Genomic DNA, 19076 nt, shown 5'->3' on the forward strand with positions numbered 1-19076 from the left:
GTAGTTTCTTCAGTCTGAGGCGAGTTGGTAGGAGACCCCATATATACAGTGGTGCCCCGCTGGACGATTACCCAGCTTGACGACGAATCCGCTTAATGTTGAAGTTTTTGCGATCGCTTTTGCAATTGCAAAACGATGTTTAGATGGGGGAATTTCACTTAACGTTGATCGATTCCCTGCTTCAGGAACCGATTTTTCATTTTACGATGATCAGCAAACAGCTGATCGTCGGGTTTCAAGATGGCCACCGGCTGTAGAAAATGGCTCCCCACTGTGTTAGGGACGGATTCCTCGCATTACAGGCACCAGAAAATGGCTGCCGTATGCAGGATCTTCGCTGGACGAGCAGGTATTTTGCCCATTGGAACACATTGAACGGTTTTCAATGCGTTCCAATGGGTTTTTTATTTCGCTTGATGACGTTTTCACTGTTAAGCGATTTTGCTGGAACGAATTAACGTTGTCAAGCGAGGCACCACTGTATTCTCCACATTGGTTTCACTTCCCCCTAGCTAGTAGAATAGGCTAGTTAGATGGACAAAGGTCAGGGGGCGAGTGAAAAGCCTACTTCTGCAGTCCTTCTCCACCTCTTGTCGTGGGTCATTAACAGTCATTAACACTAGTCTGTCTGGTGGGTGTGGTCCTGATCTTTCTGGGGACGGATGGAAGGGCAGCATGATAAACAGGAGACAGATTGTATGTAAGCCTCCACCCGTTGAGTGAGGGTTTTCTAAATGCACATGTACTGTATGACCTTCCTGACCCTGCTCTCAAACCACTCATCTTCTTGCTCCCACACAACTGGACTTAATTGTCAAGGGGATCCTTTACCTTTACCTAGTTGCAACTTACTATGATAAAGTAAGTCACTACTAAAGCTGCTATGCTTGCCCCACCGCATAGAGTGGTCAATGTTACTTTAAACAAGGGCAAGGGGCAGTTGTGTAGGAATAAATTTGGAAGAGCAGGTGGCATCATGACACTCCCTCATAAGAATACAAAAATAAAGGTGGATGGATTCACCCCTATCAACAAATGATGATCAACTGTTGAAGGCTCTTAATTACCCATTAAAGACTAAACAACCTTCAAATGCTTTACCTTGCAGCAAGAGTAACTTCGACAGTGTACAATGTCTGGGAAAATCTATTTCTGTGTCAGGTACTGTAAGATTACAACTAAGTTGAAAGGATGGCAGATGACACTATACTACCTGTTACTCAAAAGGTCTCTAGATTTCGACCCTGTCAGCCCTGGCTCCACTACACCACTGGCAAGCATAAAGATGACAGTCAAGCCACCTCAATCACGAGTCCAGAAACAAGAGGAGAGGAAAGCTCAATGAGGCGAGTGGGCAGCGAGGGATGGCAGCAACAAGATGAATAGCATGTCACATTGTTTTATATATATATGTGTGTGTGTGTGTGTGTGTGTGTGTGTGTGTATACACACACACAGAGAGACAGACACACACATGTATATATATAGATGATGTACATATTTACTGGCAGATAACGCAACATGTAATGTTTAAAAATACTTCATGTTTTGTTTAATATTAAAAAACTGAGTTTTCAACCACAGCAAATTTAACCCTACCATGCTGGCACCATTACTGCTTCTAAGCTCCATTTCGCCACATTACTATACTTCGCAAGAATAATCATACTGTCACTATTGTAGGTGATGAAGAAAAGTCATGGCTGAAACATTTACTATTTGGTAACTGGGGTGGTTCATCTAAGGTTCCTGTCCAGGAAAAACAAGGATGATCCGTAGGTGATCTATCTTTTCTGGAGAATCTTGTCTGCCATTATTAATCTTCAAAGAGAGGGACCTGTTTCCTGCTCTCTTAGTGAGAGAAGTGGGAACACCCTGTTCTGCCACAAGATGAAGAAGTACTTTCATCACAGCATAAGTTGAAACAAATATTTGGGTGTCAATGGCTTGAGTTCTATTACTTTTCTTCTTCTTCAAGGGCACACAGATGAAGGCTCTGGGCAGAGCAACCTTCTGCCAAAAGTATTAATGGGGAAAGAAGCAAAAGGCAATCTTGTTATCTTTTTCGGCCCCTGCAATCATGGCTGGTGGCTTGCAGAGCGGTGATGAGCCTTCCACACAGCTCCTGGCTTGCTTGTTTCCTAAAATATCGCACACTCTTTTCATAAATTATACATGTCAGCTCAATAATTCCCTGAGGTTAATATATTGACCTAATTAGGTAAAACAAAGGGTGGATAATTAGAATAACAGCCTCAGCTCCTCACTGACTCAGATTTTTTTAAAAGTATTTTAACATAATTTTATTATACTAAACTTTAGAATTACTGGGATTTTCTAATTCTATTAGGATAACTAATACTTTTCGATTCAACCCCTTCCTCAAAACATCATTTTTTGTTTTCTTTTGTAGAATCTTCTAGAAAACCAGCAGTCTTCGGCTCACACGGGCTTCATTATTCTTTTCCAATGGCTGCCACTAAGGAGAGCCGTCGGGGTGTGTGGGGAATGTTCACCACCGCGTTATGCCACATCTGAGCCAACCTAGGCAGGGAGGCAGTTCTGGGGCAGCTCGAAGGGTGCACTGAGGCTTGCAGAATGCAACCTGTATTCAACGGGGAATAAAACCTAGAAGAAAACCAAGACTTGCCAATGTCCATTAGCTTAGACAGATACAAAAGTGGATTAAATTAGTTCATGGAGGATACAGTTATCACTGACCACAATCTACAGCTTTAAGGAGAGTATGAATTACTGTTGGTTGGGAAACTGTTGCAGAGGACTGTTGCCCTCCTTCCTTGCTCATGCACATCCCAGAAACATCTCACTTCGCAGACTTGAGGCAGAAAGCTTGAACAGGTAGGTAGGTCTTTTGGGCTGGTGCTGCAGGGCCGCTCCCATGTTCTCTTAGGAGAAAACATAGGAACATCATCCATGCAACAGCCGCTGTCCCTTATGTGTTACTGGCTGAGAAATCAAAGCATACTGTATTCTGGGTTTTGTGGCTACACACAAAGTTACTTGGAGCACACAGCTTGATAACCAAAAGGCCTTTCCTTGGTCACTCCTGGCTTGTTTGTTTATAATATTTACCGCACCTTCCTCCTTAAAAAGGACCCAAGGCGGCTTACATCATTAAAAGACAATATTTAAAGATAAAAACAATGAGTATACAAATAATAAAAAAGGAACAAATATCACTCTGAGAAATGGTAAACACAAGCAATGCCAAAAACACCTTCAAAGCAGTAATCCATAATGGCCCATTGAAAAAACCCTCTCAGATAGCCAGTCACTAAGGAAAAGCCTATTGACGAGATTTTTGCCTGCTTGTGGAAGAACAGCAAAGATGGAGCCAGCCTAGCTTCCCTGTAACCAGTCCCCAGTTAACAATCTGGATATGGCTTTTTGGACCCTTTGGAGTTTTCACACTTTCCAAAGGCAGCCCCACGTAGAGTACGTTACAGTAATCCAAGCGAGATGTAACTAGGGCAAGTGTCACCGTGGCCAGATCAGAGACCTCTCAAGAAACGGGTGCAGCTGGTGCACTACAGTAGTTTTAACTATGCAAAGGCATTTCTGGCCTTTGCAGTGTCCCTCAGCACCACCCTCTGGGTTCTCCCCTCCCGGAAGGGCTGGAGCCACTGAAAAAGAGTCCTTTCCAGTCCCATCCCAGAGAGATGGCCAAGGATAACACGGTCAACGAAACCCTTTCGTCTGAAGAACTGTACACCTTTGGACCAAGAACGAGGCAATCGGGTTTAAATAACAGCTCCTTTCCCAAACCTGATCTGAGGATAAACCATGGTTAATTGTGAGAGGTCTTTCAAAAACAGTTTCCAAAATGGCATACAGTCTGCTCTGTAAGGAATATCTACATCTCCAAGGACTTCTCAAACCTATGCACTATCTGAAACAGCTTTCCGAAACTGAGTTTTTCCTCTTGCAACTTCTACATGTTTTCGGCATGCTTTCTGAAAAATATCTGGAGAAAACAAATCCTGTTAATAGATTTGTGGATGTTTAACATTTAGTTCATTTATTTGCTCTGATATTATTATGTGAACTGGAGTATATAGTTGCACTGCATTTTACTTTTTCCTTTCTAGTTGGTTTAGATGGAGGAATGTGAGGTGCTAGCATGTTTTACAACTCCCCTTGTATTATTTATCAGATGTTTCATCTCTTATTTCAAAATTTCTCCACTACACTGTGTCAAGGTAGGCAACAGCACCATAGCTCCTCCAGATCAGGAAGTGGCACAATTAAAGCAATAAAAGTACAGCACAATTTGAAGACATTGTAGCACTCCAAGGATTTTAGAGATGAAGGTTTTCCCCATCTTTCTGAAAAATATGTATTTTCATCATCAAACAAGCTCCTGAAAAAGAGGCTTCCGTTATTCTTGCACTACAACAGGAAATACTTAAGTGTCATAACCAATCTAGTGGTGGCCAGGAAGCAGGACTGCTCCATATGTAGAAGCAGATCCATGGTAGCAAACACACAAAGGATGCATCTTGATCACCTTCCAAATTATCGCTGTGGTACAGTAATTTGTTTTCTACTAGAAAATACTAGGCATAAGAAATCAGCACCTTATGAAAGAAAGAAGAGCCTATTTCACACATCAGAGCATGTAAGATAACTTGAATCAATTATCCCCTGCTTGTTTTTAGTTTAAAAGAGGAAAAGGGGAGGGATGGGAAGATCACAGGATATACTGCTTTCTAATACCATCAAGGGTTCACATAAAAGGTTGTTGGCAGTTTATTACAGATGGACTGAAGAGTTGCTATGATGATCAGGTTCGTCGCATTTGAATAAAGCAGTTCTTCACGCTGGAAAATTGTGCAATGCAAAAAAAAAAAAAAAACCCTCAAATTGGCCAGACAAAAAGAGACACAAGAACGCAATTACAGAATCATAAATTAATAATATGATGAAAAACTGGGCCACAGTGTTGCAAGACTTCAGTCTGTCCACATTAGGTCAAATCCAGGCTAAGCAAAAATCTTAGTTACTTCCACTGATTTATATAATGTGAAATGAATTGTCTAGGGAGGTGTACAGCAAAAAGCTTCATTTTTGTTTTGGGTTCTTTTCTGGGCGGGGTCCTCCTTTGTACAGTGGTCCTTTCCTTTAATGCGAAATGAACAGGCTCTTTGGGGTCATTTTGTTTCATTTTCCCCGTTTGTTTTCTGATGCTAGCCCCAAAAGCGTTAAAGAACCATAAAGACTCCCTTCCAGAAAGCAGAAGCAAAGCAAAAGAGAACCAATCCACCTCAAAAGCAGGCAACAGTACAACCACCACCAACAAACCCCCCTCAAGAACCCATAGCAACTGTCCCCCAAAAGCTGAGGTATCTTTTGTTTTCCAAAAGGTCTGTTGCCTCAACAGCAGAAGCAGAACCCCAATGCATCTGAGTGAAAGAATCCCAAAAACCCCTTTTTTGCAAGCCAACATCTTGTCCCTATTGTGCAAACATTTTCGGCAAGGTTTCTGTTATATAACTAAGGCACACCAGATCCATGCTTAGAAAGGAAAGTCACCAGGTGGACAGTGGCAAAGTCATCTCTAAGGTCCTCACACTGCTCCTCTACCTTCTGGTGGTTTGGTTTAGACGGGCTGTGCTCCTATTCACTTTTCATGCTCTCCTATGCCAGCATCATCAAACACCTTTTTTTCAACTCTCCTCTCCAACTTGTGGTGAGGTGGTTGCAGTTGGACAGGTGCACCAAGGGGGGCACACAGTGGTGAGGCAAGGAAGAATAGGGGAGCTTTCAGCCTCACCACCAACTGCTTTAGCAGCATGCAGGGGTTTTTTTTTTTTAGGCTGGCATAGAATGACTTATGGAAATTACCTTGGCTCTCTCTTCCCTGGAAGGAATTGTGAGTGAAACAAAGCAACACTTGACCAGTTTCCAATCAATCCTGGCCTTTTTACAGATTCAAAACTCCCACTCCTCTCCCCTGAATGTTCTTATTGGCTGCTCACAACATCCCTCAAAAGCTATCTGATGGAAAATCCCCCAGGAAATTTGACAGGTGAAAAAGAGATAGACAAAAAGTCAAGATTTTAATGCATCCCCCTTCCCTTTAGAACAAATCATTCATCTCCAGAAATCAAGAAAATATCCCAAAAAGGAAAGCCAGAGTCTTATGTCTCTCTGTGTGTCATTTTTCATTGTTGTTGTTGTTTAGTCATGTCCAGCTTTTCATGACCCCATGGACCAGAGCACGCCAGGCCCTCCTGTCTTCCACTACCTTCTGGAGTTGGATCAAATTCATGTTGGCAGTTTCAGTGACACTGTTCAACCATCTCGTCCTCTGTTGTCCTCTTCTCCTCTTCTTGCCTTCACACTTTCCTAACATCAGGGTCTTTTTCAGGAAGTCTTCTCTTCTCATGAGATGGCCAAAGTATTGGAGCCTCAGTTTCAGGATCTGTCCTTCCAGTGAGCACTCAGGGTTGATTTCCTTCAAAATGGCTACTTTTGTTCTCTTTGCAGTCCAGGGGACTCTCAAGAGTCTCCCCCAGCACCACAATTCAAAAACATCAATTCTTTGGGGGTCAGCCTTCTTTATGCTCCAGCTCTCATTTCCATACATCATTACTGGAAAAACCATAGCTTTGACTATGCGGACCTTTGCTGGCAAGATGCTGTCTCTGCTTTTTAAGTTTCTCATTGCTTTCCTCCCAAGAAGCAGGCATCTTTTAATTTCATGGCTGCTGTCACCATCTGCAGTGATCATAAGAGCCCAAGAAAGTAAAATCTGTCACTGCCTCCGTATCTTCCCCTTTGATTTGCCAGGAGGTGATGGGACCAGTGGCCATGATCTTAGTTTTTTTATGTTGAGCTTCAGACCATTTTTGGCACTCTCCTCTTTCACCCTCATTAAGAGGTTCTTTAATTCCACCTCACTTTCTGCCATCATTTTTCATACATATTAATATTAATGTTCCATCCATACAAACCTTTTCAGAGGCAGGGTAGCTCCTATGGTCAATGACCAGACTATGTTTGAAGAATGTAGTGGCTGACATTCCCAAAGACAATGGTGATTCCCAAGGGTAATGGTGATAACCCTTTAGTTGCATTCACTTATGGTATAGCAATGATGACCTTAATGTTCTATATTTATTAAAGGCATGTTGATCCAACAAAGCAAACGAACATCATCTTTAAATCTGGAATGTAGCTGTGGCTTCATTTAAGCATTTCATTAAGTGCTGCTTCAGTTACACACTCACTCTTGCCTCTTGGATTAATTGACAGGCTAGTTTCGAATTGGACCTCACATGTCTTTCCAATTTCAAATAAAGGATGCATGCTTAAATGTCATTTGCAAAACTAAGTCACGCTGCAACAGGAGCATCAATAATGAGATACAAATCAAGCAAATCCTTAAAACAACCCCACAGGCTTAAAAAAGAGAAAGTGGGGCAGACGGTGACATGATAGGTCACATTTATTCACAAAGGAACTTCTGTTTAAAAACAAAGAATACTAGTCCTTGGGACAGGTTAAATATGTACTTTCCAACAACTAAAATGAACGTGCCTAGGTTAAAGTAGAACTGTCCATATCCCCACAAAGGGCGGAGCATTATAACTTGCAGGTCGACAGGATGTCTTCCACCAGCCTTTTATAGACCCAAGCATCACCCTTCAGCCGCTGCCTCCTGATGCCCACAACTTCAGGCTTGCTCAGCTGGCAAACCTCCAGCTCAAACTGCATTGTCACTTTGCCAAAATCTGACTGTGTTTGACATTTCAGTTTATAGCTGTGTAAAACAAAAGGAAAAAGGGAATTAGTTCAGGCACTTACAGCCGGCGAGATGTTGCAAGAGAGACAATTAGAGGAACACAACAGGTAAAGAGCCAACTTTTATGCAGGCCTTACATCGGGGGGGGGGAGTAATATATTCAATCAGTTGAATCAGGTGGAAAAGGTTAAAACTAAAAATAAGGAGACAGTGAAAGGCTTTATGCTGGAATGTCTCTCCTACCCTCACCTACCATTTATTCACCCCGCACTGGGACATAGGACATGCAGTGAATGTGTATGTTTCAGGCAGCATATTAGCGTTAATTATACGGCATTAAAAAACAGCAACAGGGGTGGGAAACAAGTGGCCTTCCTCACCCTTTAGGACTGCAAGTCCCATCATCATTCACCACTGACTATGCTAAGTAGGAGCTGAGATCCAATACCAGCTGGGAGGCAACCCAACCTGCACCTCTCTACTAGAGTCAGCAGAAGACCAGCTGCCAAGACGCCGCACAGATGTAAAAAATACAGGCACTTACCCTTTCTGTACATAATCCACTCGTTTTTTAGGCAGGACAGCAATTATTTCCTTCAGCAGCTCATCTGGATTTAGGAGGTTAGTTGTGGTCACGTTGTAATGGGCCTACAAAAAAAATTCAATTAACATGATATTTTGCACTTGTGTTCTGCCGAAGCAGCACATGACCCTTAGGTACCATAAGTCTTGTTCCATGGCAGCATTAGAGAGCATCTGGCTTAAGATTCTCTCAAACTACATGACCTGGAGTTATTTGCAGGGCATCTACTACCTGTTTCCCCGAAAATAAGACCTATCCTAAAAATAAGCCCTAGTATGACTTTTCAGGATGCTTGTAATATAAGCCCTATCCTACAAATAAGCCCCAGTTAAGTGAAACCCCACCCTCCACCATTGTGCAACAACCAGAAGAAGATGAGATGACTGTATTTGAATAAATGTAGTTTGTTATGCATGAAAAAAAAATAAATTCTCCTAATGCATTTTTGGAGCAAAAATATCAGACGCTGTCTTATTTTTGGGAAAACAGGGTATGTAGCTTGAGCAGTGCAGCAGGGGTATGGTAGAGATTCTTTTTTGTTAACATCTGCATTCTGATGCAAACCCCATTGACAATAAGATCCAATGTATTGACATTTGGGACTCACATCAATAACACAGTTCTGCATTTCAGGCCTGAAACAGAGGACTCTCCATTCTTTCTTGCTTAATATTTCAGGGTCAAGCTTCTGCACAAAAGTCACAAGTGTTTGGTACTTGTTACCGCCTATAAGAGCACCATAATTAACTCAACACAGATCCAATGCCTTATTTTCCAAAAAGTATTTCATTGTTTCAACTGTAACTATCGTGTTTCTGCCAATCTACCCCATGACATTTCCTGAATAGGCCAGAGGTTTAAAGTATGAGCCACGCAATTCCCCTGGAAGCACCACAGAATGGGCATCTACTTCCCTACTCGTTGTTAAGCATGATCGTTGTGGGTTTTTTATGCCGGCCTGCAACAGACAAGCTATGTTGCACAAGCCATTTACAAACACAAGGTCACTCAGCTGTAGCTGAATCTCTGCCGCCAAATTCCAGAAACTGGTAGCTGCTAAAGCTGGCCCTAATTCGGACTTAAATCTGCAAGTAAGCATCCAAATGTTGTCTTTCAGTCCGTGCTATAGGACTTACCAGACTGTGAACTGAAGTGCAGTGGAGGGGGAGAAAATTTTATTTTGTAAGGGCAGGGGGCACACTTGGGAAGCTTTATTTTGGAAGACAAGGCAGCTCAGTTAGGCACAGAATGTGTTCAGAGCATTACACGGGCAGCTCCCAGTCCACACAATGCAAAGACACCCTCAAAAGTATTCAGGGGTAAGAACAATTGTTTGTTGTCAGGGTTTCTTAAAAGGAAGAGGGGGAAAGTTTGCTGTTTCGACAAAAAATAAAAAACGGGGAAGAAACACGATTTCTCAGAAAGGAACAGCCTCATGAGTTTATGGATGCCGGCCTTGGACCGAAACACTACATCCGCCTTCATTTTGTCACGAGGCATCTGTGGAAGAAACCCAGGAATGTTTTGCACACCTACCTTTAACTTCCTCGGACCATCTTTCGCTGACCCTTTCCTTTTATTTGGCGTAAGCATTGTGATGACTTTATCCAAGCCTCTTTCAAGGCTCCCAAACATTTTGGTGCCTTTTCTCTTTTGGCCGCTTCCCACGTGCGCCTGATTCAGGTCCAGTTCCACCGAGCGACACCTGTCAGGTTCCAAGAGAGGAAGAGCCGGGAAATGGTAGCTGTAGGGACCTCTGTGAAAGGTCTTGGCAGGGGTTCGTGGGGTGTGTGTGTGTGGGGGAAGGGTAAGCCAACCAAGACCTGGCTGAAGGATCCCCTCTGGAATGGTATAATTTAGGATGTTGAGAGAGAATGGTATATCCATGCTCCAATTCTCTAGAGGCATAAGAGTGACTTTTAATTATAGAAAACAGGAAAGTATTCAAGACCACTGAAGGGTGTAACGTTAAAAGATTTTCCTTCCCAGCCTTTTAATATTTGCTGCAAGTGTAGGAAAGGCTTTAAATAGGTGTTAACAGAGATGCCATTGCAAAAAAGCTTTCCCCCCATCAATACATGGATCAAGACCAAAGAACAGACTACCAGAGAAACTTGTCTTAACTGGACATTCACCTTCTCTCAGGGCTAATCACTCCTGTTGCCAGTTCTTCTCGTTTTGCTGGTGTTGGTAACTTAACCGGGGTCTCTCTGGTGGCTTGACCTCTCTCTGCAAGAAATATCATCCAGGATTGAGTGAATAGATTACATTTTAAAAAAAAACTTCTAATCTCTTCTGGTTCCTATGCTTACTAATTTGCTGTCAAGAGTGGCTCAGGACTTCATGTTCTTCATGACTACCATAGGTCTGTCCCAAATGGTATCTGCTCCCACTCATGCTGCTGGGAACGCTTTAGACTTGGTTTTTTGTACTGAGGTAGATATTGATGATATGGGTCTGGAGCAGTGGTCAGAGAACAGGGGTAACTTAACCCAAATGGGGTAAAAATGAAAATCCTGGGGGTAATGAGGACACAACCCTAAGCCCCTTCCCTCCTCCTCCTCCAATTCTTCCTCTTCTGCCCGGGGGGGGGGGGTCCCTGGCTGCCTGATCTCCCCCTTCCCGCCCCCTTCTCCAGCCTAGCTGCAACCGAGCCATGGCGGATGGCAGCCGATAATGGGCCCCGGCCGGTGGCGTAGGGCAGCTGAGGTAGCGGCAGTGGGGCCAACCATGGTGGAGGGCAAGGCCAGGGCAAGTGGCCCGAGCAATCCGGCCAGGAGAAGCCTCTCCTCCCAGTGCCTGGAGAGGTGGATTGTGGTGGAGGAGGGCAAGCACGGCCACAACGGCGGCCTGGGCCAGGCTCAGCCTCCCGGTGCTGGGGAGCTGCCCCCGCCACCCATTCCCCGTCCCCGGAGGAGCCCGTCAAGCGGCAGCGACGTTCACCCAGGCATGTGGCTTCCTTCAGCGCCACCTCCGTGCCAGCCGGCTGGGCATGGCGGAGCCTCTCACTCTCTGTGCAGCAGCTGTCGCGGTGCTTCGACAGCAAGGCTCACAGAAGCTCTGACGCCGAGGCCTGATGCAGCCGTCCCAGCGAGCCACCAACATTGCTGGTGGCGGCGTCAGGCATCCCTGGCAGGCGAACCACCTGATGCTCTTCAACGGCCACCCAGGAGCTGCCCACCGGTGGAGAAGAGGAGCCACCCCGTAGGGCTAAGGACTGAGCGTGACCCCGCCAGGCGGCGGCGGAGGAGGTGGCAGCAGCGGCCCGGGCGTGTGCAGCGAGGTTTCAGTGGCTGGGGTGCTCAACTGGCCGTGCGTGACCGAGAGACACATGACCAAGATCCTTCCTTTCAAATCAAGGGGGTAATGTCAGCGTATATACATTTTTGGAGGGTAAAAGGTAAAAAAGTTCCCTGACCACTGGTCTGGAGGAACTCTCTATAGTTCCATTGTCATGGTGAGATCAACATGGGGAGGGGGCAGCGACGAATTCACTGGAACTCAGCACCACTACAGGGATGGGGGAACCAATTAAGATGGTCCACCCCAAGAGCCTTATGGATCCAAATGCTTTCCTGTTGACTGTTGAGGTGTGTCCTGTTGCCTTAGCAGGTGATTCTGTTGAAGACCAGGTTGATCTCTGGAATGGAAAAATGGCTAGGGTGGTTGATACAATAGCTCCTAAGTGTCCCCTCCCACTAAGTAGAGCCAAACTGGGCCCCTGATTTACTGGGGAGCTCATGGTGATGAAATGAATCGGAAGGAGACTAGAGTGATGGCGGTGGAAAACTCAGAGTGAATCTGGCCAAACATGGGTTTGAGTCCATTGGAAGGTCTATTCCGTAGCAGTGGCAAAGAAGTTATTTTTCTCTGCCACCATTGTGTCTGCAGAGACTCCCAGCAGAGCCCTTTCATGTGGGTCAAGGCTGTTACATCATGATCCACAGGAAATCAGCATTGATCATAATGTAGCTCACTGTGAAAAATTTGCACAGCACTTTATATGCAAAATGGCTCAGACTTCCTCTGATTTGGATGCTGTAGTTCACACAAGTTCTATAGATGTAAATCTGACACATGTTTATCCTGCGTTGATGGATAAGTTTCAGTTTCTACAGCCTAATGATGTGGACAGGACCCTTGGAGAGGTGAGGGCTACAATATGTCTGCTAGACTATTGCCCTTCCTGTCTTTTAAAAACTGACAGAGAGGGACTGGCCAAATGGGTCCAAGACATAGGGTAGGTACTGGATAATTACCAGCCATTCTCTAATATCCCATTCTAGGGCAAGGTGCTGGCACATGTTGTGGCTTCTCAGCCCCAGGGCTTCCTGGATGAGACAGATTATCTAGATCCATTTCAATCTGACTTCAGGTCTAGTTAAGGGACAGAGACTGCTTTGGTCGCCTTGCTGGATGACCTACGCCAGGAACTGGACAGGGGGAGTGTGTCCCTGTTGGTTCTTCTGGACCTCTCAGCGGCTTTCAATACCATCAACCATGGTATCCTTCTGGGTCATCTCTCTGGGACTTGGAGGCACTGTTTTACAGTGGCTTCAGTCCTTCCTGGAGGGGAGAACCAAGAGGGTGATGCTGTGGGATTCCTGTTCGACACCCTGGCTGTTGGCCTGTGGTGCCCCCTCAGGGTTCTGTCCTGCCCCCTATGCTATTCAACATCTACATGAAACTGCTGGGAGGAGTTTTGGGGTTCAGTGTCACCAGCTGATGACACTCAACTCCATTTCTCCTTTCGATCTAAATCCAAGGAAGTTGTTTGAGTTCTAAATCAGTGTCTGGTTTTCTTAATGAAGTGGATGAGGGTGAATAAAGTGAAACTTAATATAGACAAGACAGAGGTTCTTCTGGTCAGTCAAAAAACCAGATCAAGGAATAGGGTTGCAGCCTGGATGCCCAGGTTTCAGCAGTGGCCAGGAGTACCTTTGAACAGCTGCATCCGTTTCTTGAGAGGTCTGATTGGGCCAGAACGACACACGCCCTAGTCACATCTCTGCTGGATAACTGTAACGTGCTCTACATGGGGCTGCCTTTGGAAATTCAAAAGGATCCAAAATGCCGCAGCCAGATTGCTAACCGGGGCTGGTTACAGAAAACATGTAGCACCGCTGTTACAACAGCTTTACGGCTTGCCAATCCATTTCCAGGCACAATTCAAAGTGCTGGTTTTAACCTACAAAGCCCTAAATGGTTTGGGTCCAAGCTATCTCAAAGACCACGTCTCCCTCTATGACCCTCCCTGGGCATTAAGATCATCAGGAGAGGCTTTTCTCTCGGTCCCACCACCCTCACAGGTGCGCTTGGTGGGGACACAGGAGAGGGCCTTCTCCGTCGCAGCTCCCAGACTCTGGAACTCCCTCCCACGGGAAGCCAGTCTGGACCCATCTTTGCTGTCCTGCAAACAGGCAGGCAAAGACCTTTATCTTCAGGCAGGACTTTCATTAAAAACACGTGGTCTGAGATGAATTTTTAAATGGTTTGTGGGGCTCTGTTATTTTAAATGTGTTTTAATATTGATTTTAATATTATACTTGTTTCATTATTTTTTTAATATTTGTATATTTACTGTTCCTAGCTTTTGAATATTGTCTTTTTAATAACGTGAGCCCACTTTTGGTCCCTCTTTTGGGGAGAAAGGCAGGATAGAAATAATTCAAATAAATAAATAAACGAAATTTGTCCATTCACAGACAGACATTTGAACACACCTCATAATTCCCTTATGTGCAGAAAAGAAGAGTGTTTGGAAAGACATTTCTCTCCACTGTTGAAGGAAGAACCCCAATAGTCTAATAATTCCTGAACAAAGTACGGTGCCTCCAGGAGGCACTGAATACAAAGAGGCTCAGTTAAAAACCAAGTTGAAGGCAGGAATTTATTTATTTTATTTATATCCCGCCTATCTGGTCAATTACAACCACTCTAGGCGGCTAGGTGGAAGGTGGTAAAGGTGGAGAATTAAGACACAGAATTAAGAGGAAGCCTTAAAAGAAAAATATTCTGCAGCAGAAGGATAACTGAAAGAGATCAGCAGAGACTCCATGAGAGCAAAACAGAAATTGTAGAAACGAAAAGGAGAGAGGCCTGTATCCAAGGATGGATGTCAGTAGACTAAAAAAGAAGTTTCTGCAGCAGAAACAAAGAATACATTTGCAAGGAAATGAGTTACAAATAGGTATACTTTGGGCCAATATTTGGGATCATTAGAAGCATATGCAGGATTTCTTTTAGCATAGTACTTGCAACCACCTACAGATAAAAAGAACGCTCAGAAAGATGATGGAGGTTCCTTGAGAAAACTGTTATAAGTGCACAAAAAATAAAATCCAGACAAGAACTGGAAAAAGGAACCACCTTGACTCCTCACTGAAGTCTGCAGACCAGGCCTTCATCAAGAAAGGATGATTGATTAAATTAGGAATGGGATGAAATAAGGTCTTCTGTTCTTAACCCTTGAAGATTAGGTTCTCTCCTACAGCAAACGTACACACAACAGCATGATTTGAAGCTACAGGCAAGGGCTCTGACGCATCACGAGGGTGCTACTTTCAAAAGCAGCCCCGTATCAATTGTTAACCCTTAATTCTACTTCAAGCACACACGCACACACCCCACACATCCAAAAAACAACTATTTTTGGCACCACTGTAAAATTATTCGAGTCTCGGCACACTCCTTTCTTGGAGTTTACAACAGCAAATCCTTCTCATTTACACGTTTTACCTTCATCTGGAAGCACATGGTTTGGAGTGGTGAGGACCTTCTTCTCATTCGTGACCCAGGTGGGTGTCCTAGGAGGAAGAAGCACCAAGGGCTCTGGCTTCGCTGTAGCAGCAGCGTTTTCCTTGTTGGCATACCTCTTTGAGGTCCCTCTCCTTGGCGTAGGAAGCAGAGGTGGTATGAACTCTCCACCATCCACGAACATTTGAGGCTTTAAAAAAATGATGAAAAACTTTTCTCTCTCTCTCCAAACGCTTGGAAACATCTCAGATATTAGTAATCTATTACCTAGACATATGGCAGCTCACCAGTGCAGGATTCTCTGGATTCACACACTACGTGATCCAATGCCTCCCTTCCCCTGTATCAGGAGATGAGTCTTCATAATAACCATCACTTCACTCATTTGCAACAAGAGGCAGAAGTGTTAGAGGCTCAAGTTGGCTCTCCTTCATAGATGGTTAAGGCATTTCTTAATTATTTTATCACAATCATGTCACTTTAGGCACTCTGATAATGAATAGTCTCATATTTTACATCAGATCAAATCTACAATTTTCAGCTGTCAAGTTCTTCATTTTATCTCAACAGTGTCCAATCACTTTTATCTTCTCACTTTGGGAGGATCAAAATTGCATATAACAGTGTTCAGGGAACAGGGGTAAATTACCCCAAATGGGGTAAAAGTGAAAATCCTGGGGGTAATTAGCAGAGCACTACCCCCCTCCCTCCCACCCCCGCAGACAAACCTCTAATTGTAAGCCACCTCTCCCTGTTACTTCCTGGTTGCAGCAGGGCACTTCTAAATCCTCCCTTCTTTCAGAGATCGGAGATAAGCCTGCTTAATTGGCTACAGCTGTGGAATAGCCCCGACAATAAATCAATCCGGGGCTTTGAATGACTGCTTCCTCCGGAAATGAATGCAAGCAAGCAGGAGGCGGGAAAGGATCAAGTTAACGAGGGGAAGGAAGGTGTGAGAGACTGAGGGCTTCATCAAGCATATTTAAATGTATGGAGAAAATGGATGGAGAAAATGGATGGACGGAGGGTGGGTAGGTGGGTGCACATGTGTGTGTGTGTGAGAGAGAGAGAGAGAGAGAGAGAGACAGACAGACAGACTCAAAACTATGAAAAAAGGAACAGGCAAGGCTTGAATTAAGATGGGAAAAAGGTGGCTTCATCAAATACTGTATCATTTCCTTCTTTTCACATCAAGGGGGTAATGTTGGCTTATATAAAAAAAAATTGGGGGGGGGGGTAAAAGGTAAAAAAGTTTCCTGACCCCTGGCATATAATCTGCTTTCTTGTCCAGAAGATAACTGTGTGCTTAGCCTCTACAATGGCAGAGCATGGGATGCTCTTTAGCAATGCATGGGAAAATTACTTGGTCTGTTGGTACATCTAGCTCATAACTTTCTACAACAGGGAGAAGGGACTTGGGGCCATTCAGGGATACTTTTGGGCTTCACCTTCCACTAGGTCCAGCCAGCATGGCCATTTCTTGAATTATGGGAATTGTAGTTGAACGACAGTTAGGAAACCACAGATTACCTGTCCCTGCTTTCCACGACCGATTGAGGGTTTCAGGGCATCTGTCTTTCCCGGGTCAGTGTGAAGTTGTCAGATATTTCACTTCCAACCTTTTGCATGCAAAGCATGACCTGGCCTCAGGTACTGCTGCACTGCCAAACCTATCCTAAAGAGGCTTTTTGTTGAAATTGTGGGCTTAGGACATGCCCAGCTGCACTACTTCTTCTCCAGAGAGTCTCACTGCATCTTCATATCCAAGCTGTTTTTAGGAAAAGGTATAGCCCTAAAACCAATCCCCAGTTTCAACAGGATACAGCCCTGAAGCCAAGCCAAGTTCTGGCCAAAAATTCAAAACACTGCGGACTAAGGAACTGCAGATACCTGCTTGATTGGGGGCGTGTTGCAAAACACGGGCTGAGCTTCTTCTGGCGAGGCTAGAAATTCCATGGATCCAAACACATAAGGTGTTTCATTACCGTCTGAGTCCTCTTCACAACTCAGAGTCTTCTTGATCTGTTGCAAGAGAAGTTTTTGAAAGAATCATTAGACCACTGCTTTCAGAACCTGGCTTGGCTATTTCTGAAAGCCTCCAGTGGCCTAGCAAAAAAGCAGAGTAGTCTAGACAAGCCTGATGTCAATATTTACCATGTCAGTGAGGCTAGAAGAGAAGTTTAGTGAATGCCCTACATACCTTCTGCATTCAAATAACCCAGCATTTCTTTGGATCCCTGACTACTCTTATCTATTTCCAGTTAAGTCCTGTTTGGACTTAGCCTGCCTTGAAATAGCAGCACATAGCCATGTGGTTGCACCATTCTCAGTTTTATTTTTCAGATGCCTCTCTCTCTCTCTCTCTCTCCCTGTTGATACAGGGCACAAAGTCATACAGCCTGAACACTGAGCCTTGGCAAAATGCAGTCTCTAACATGAGGTTTCCCATCTTACCGTTGGGGCTTAACTGAAGGATAGAGTCGGCAAGGTAGGGTGGAGCATAAGGGTGGTTTGATATCCTTTGATTTGTATTCCTGCATCAAGCAGAGGGTTGGACATGATGGCCTTAGAGGCCCCTCCCAACTCAATTATTCTATGGCTGAAGCAAATCAAGGATGACACTGTGGAAGGCGGCTGAGGCAACAAGAGTTTTTCAGTTGAGTCGAACAATCAGAGATTTTTTAAAAAAACCATTGCGCTGCAGTGTCACTTGAAAGGAGGAGGAACCAGACAAAAAGAGAATGGACTTTGGTTTCATCTTCTACGTTAATTCGTGGCCACCTTGCCTTGCTGGTGGACATCAACTACCAGTGTGCAGTTCATTAAATGTTGAAATGACACACATGGCTCTCCCAAGTATGTTCCCATCAAGCAGAAGCAGACAAATTTGCTTGGCTTTAACAAAGCAGCATCTTGTGCCTTACAATCCTTCTCTGGGCATTCTGCCTTAACAAATGTAAATATTGAGGATGGATTTGATTTAATTTTTTTTTAAAAATAATTTTTTGATGATTTAATTTTTTTTAAAAAAAATTTAAATTTAAATCATTATTTAAATCTTTTTTTAAAAAATCACTGATTTTTATCCAGCTTGGTAATATCATACGAATGCTTGTAAGCAAGAAAATTAAAATGCCTTAGTGCTTCCTAATTCAAAGCAGTGTTCGTTACAGTCTAAGACAAACCATGTTTACTGCAACCTGAGACACAATATGCTTCACTCTTCACTGTGCCAGATTGCTTTTGGAATGCCCTAGAAGTCGCAAAGCTGGATTACACACCTTCTGTTGTCTTGGAGCAAGGCTAGCACATTCTCCCGTTGAAGGAGCCCTCAGACGAACAGGCTTACCGCGAGCCTTCTTGGATTCAAGCAAAAGGTATGTTGCAGACACTTGATCATATTTCCACTAAAAACAAAAAACAGACTTAGGTCACTTTCAGACCCTTTCCTTGGAAGTGGAAAAAAGACCTGTCTAAAGGTTATTAGCAATCCTAGAGAAATTGAAACAGACTCCAGTATGACGTCTTCTATCTGTGAGATTAGTACCCACTGGTTCACTTATCCACTGGCTGAAAATACTAAATTAAAAACCCCAGAAATACCAATTTATATGTATTACCAGGGTTTATTTACCAGAACTGGCCACTAGAGGGAGGCACAGACCACCTAATGTATACAATTTGATACTTCCGTATTTTTCAGCATCTGCGGGGGAGGGGGCTTGGAACTGATCCCCTGTGGATACTGCTAACTTAGTACAGTGGTGCCTCGCATAGCGACATTAATTCATTCCGCAAAAATCGCTGCAGAACGAAAACATCACTATGCGATATTAAAAAGCCCATAGAAACGCATCAAAATGCAATTAATGCGTTCCTATGAGCTTAAAACTCACCGTTCTGTGAAGATCCTCCATAGCGCGGCCATTTCTGGTGCCTCTTAAGCAAGGAATCCATCCCAAAAAACAG

General features: G+C 44.1%; 1 protein-coding gene across 1 annotated transcript in view; it reads right to left on the bottom strand.

Annotated features, from left to right (window-relative positions):
* Positions 1 to 7453: 7453 nt before the first annotated feature.
* The window catches only part of MELK (maternal embryonic leucine zipper kinase), a 41904-nt gene continuing 30281 nt past the window's right edge, over positions 7454 to 19076 (bottom strand). Inside the window, exons 12-18 of the mRNA XM_072991917.2 lie at positions 18389 to 18514; positions 16998 to 17129; positions 15090 to 15297; positions 10487 to 10580; positions 9888 to 10056; positions 8313 to 8416; positions 7454 to 7786 (exon numbers count right to left, since the gene is read on the bottom strand). Coding sequence (XP_072848018.2) covers positions 7609 to 7786; positions 8313 to 8416; positions 9888 to 10056; positions 10487 to 10580; positions 15090 to 15297; positions 16998 to 17129; positions 18389 to 18514 — 1011 coding nt within the window. The 3' untranslated portion in view covers positions 7454 to 7608. The remainder of the gene's footprint in view (positions 7787 to 8312; positions 8417 to 9887; positions 10057 to 10486; positions 10581 to 15089; positions 15298 to 16997; positions 17130 to 18388; positions 18515 to 19076) is intronic.

This window comes from Pogona vitticeps, chromosome 2 (genome assembly GCF_051106095.1).
Source record: "Pogona vitticeps strain Pit_001003342236 chromosome 2, PviZW2.1, whole genome shotgun sequence".
Taxonomy (NCBI): domain Eukaryota; kingdom Metazoa; phylum Chordata; class Lepidosauria; order Squamata; family Agamidae; genus Pogona; species Pogona vitticeps.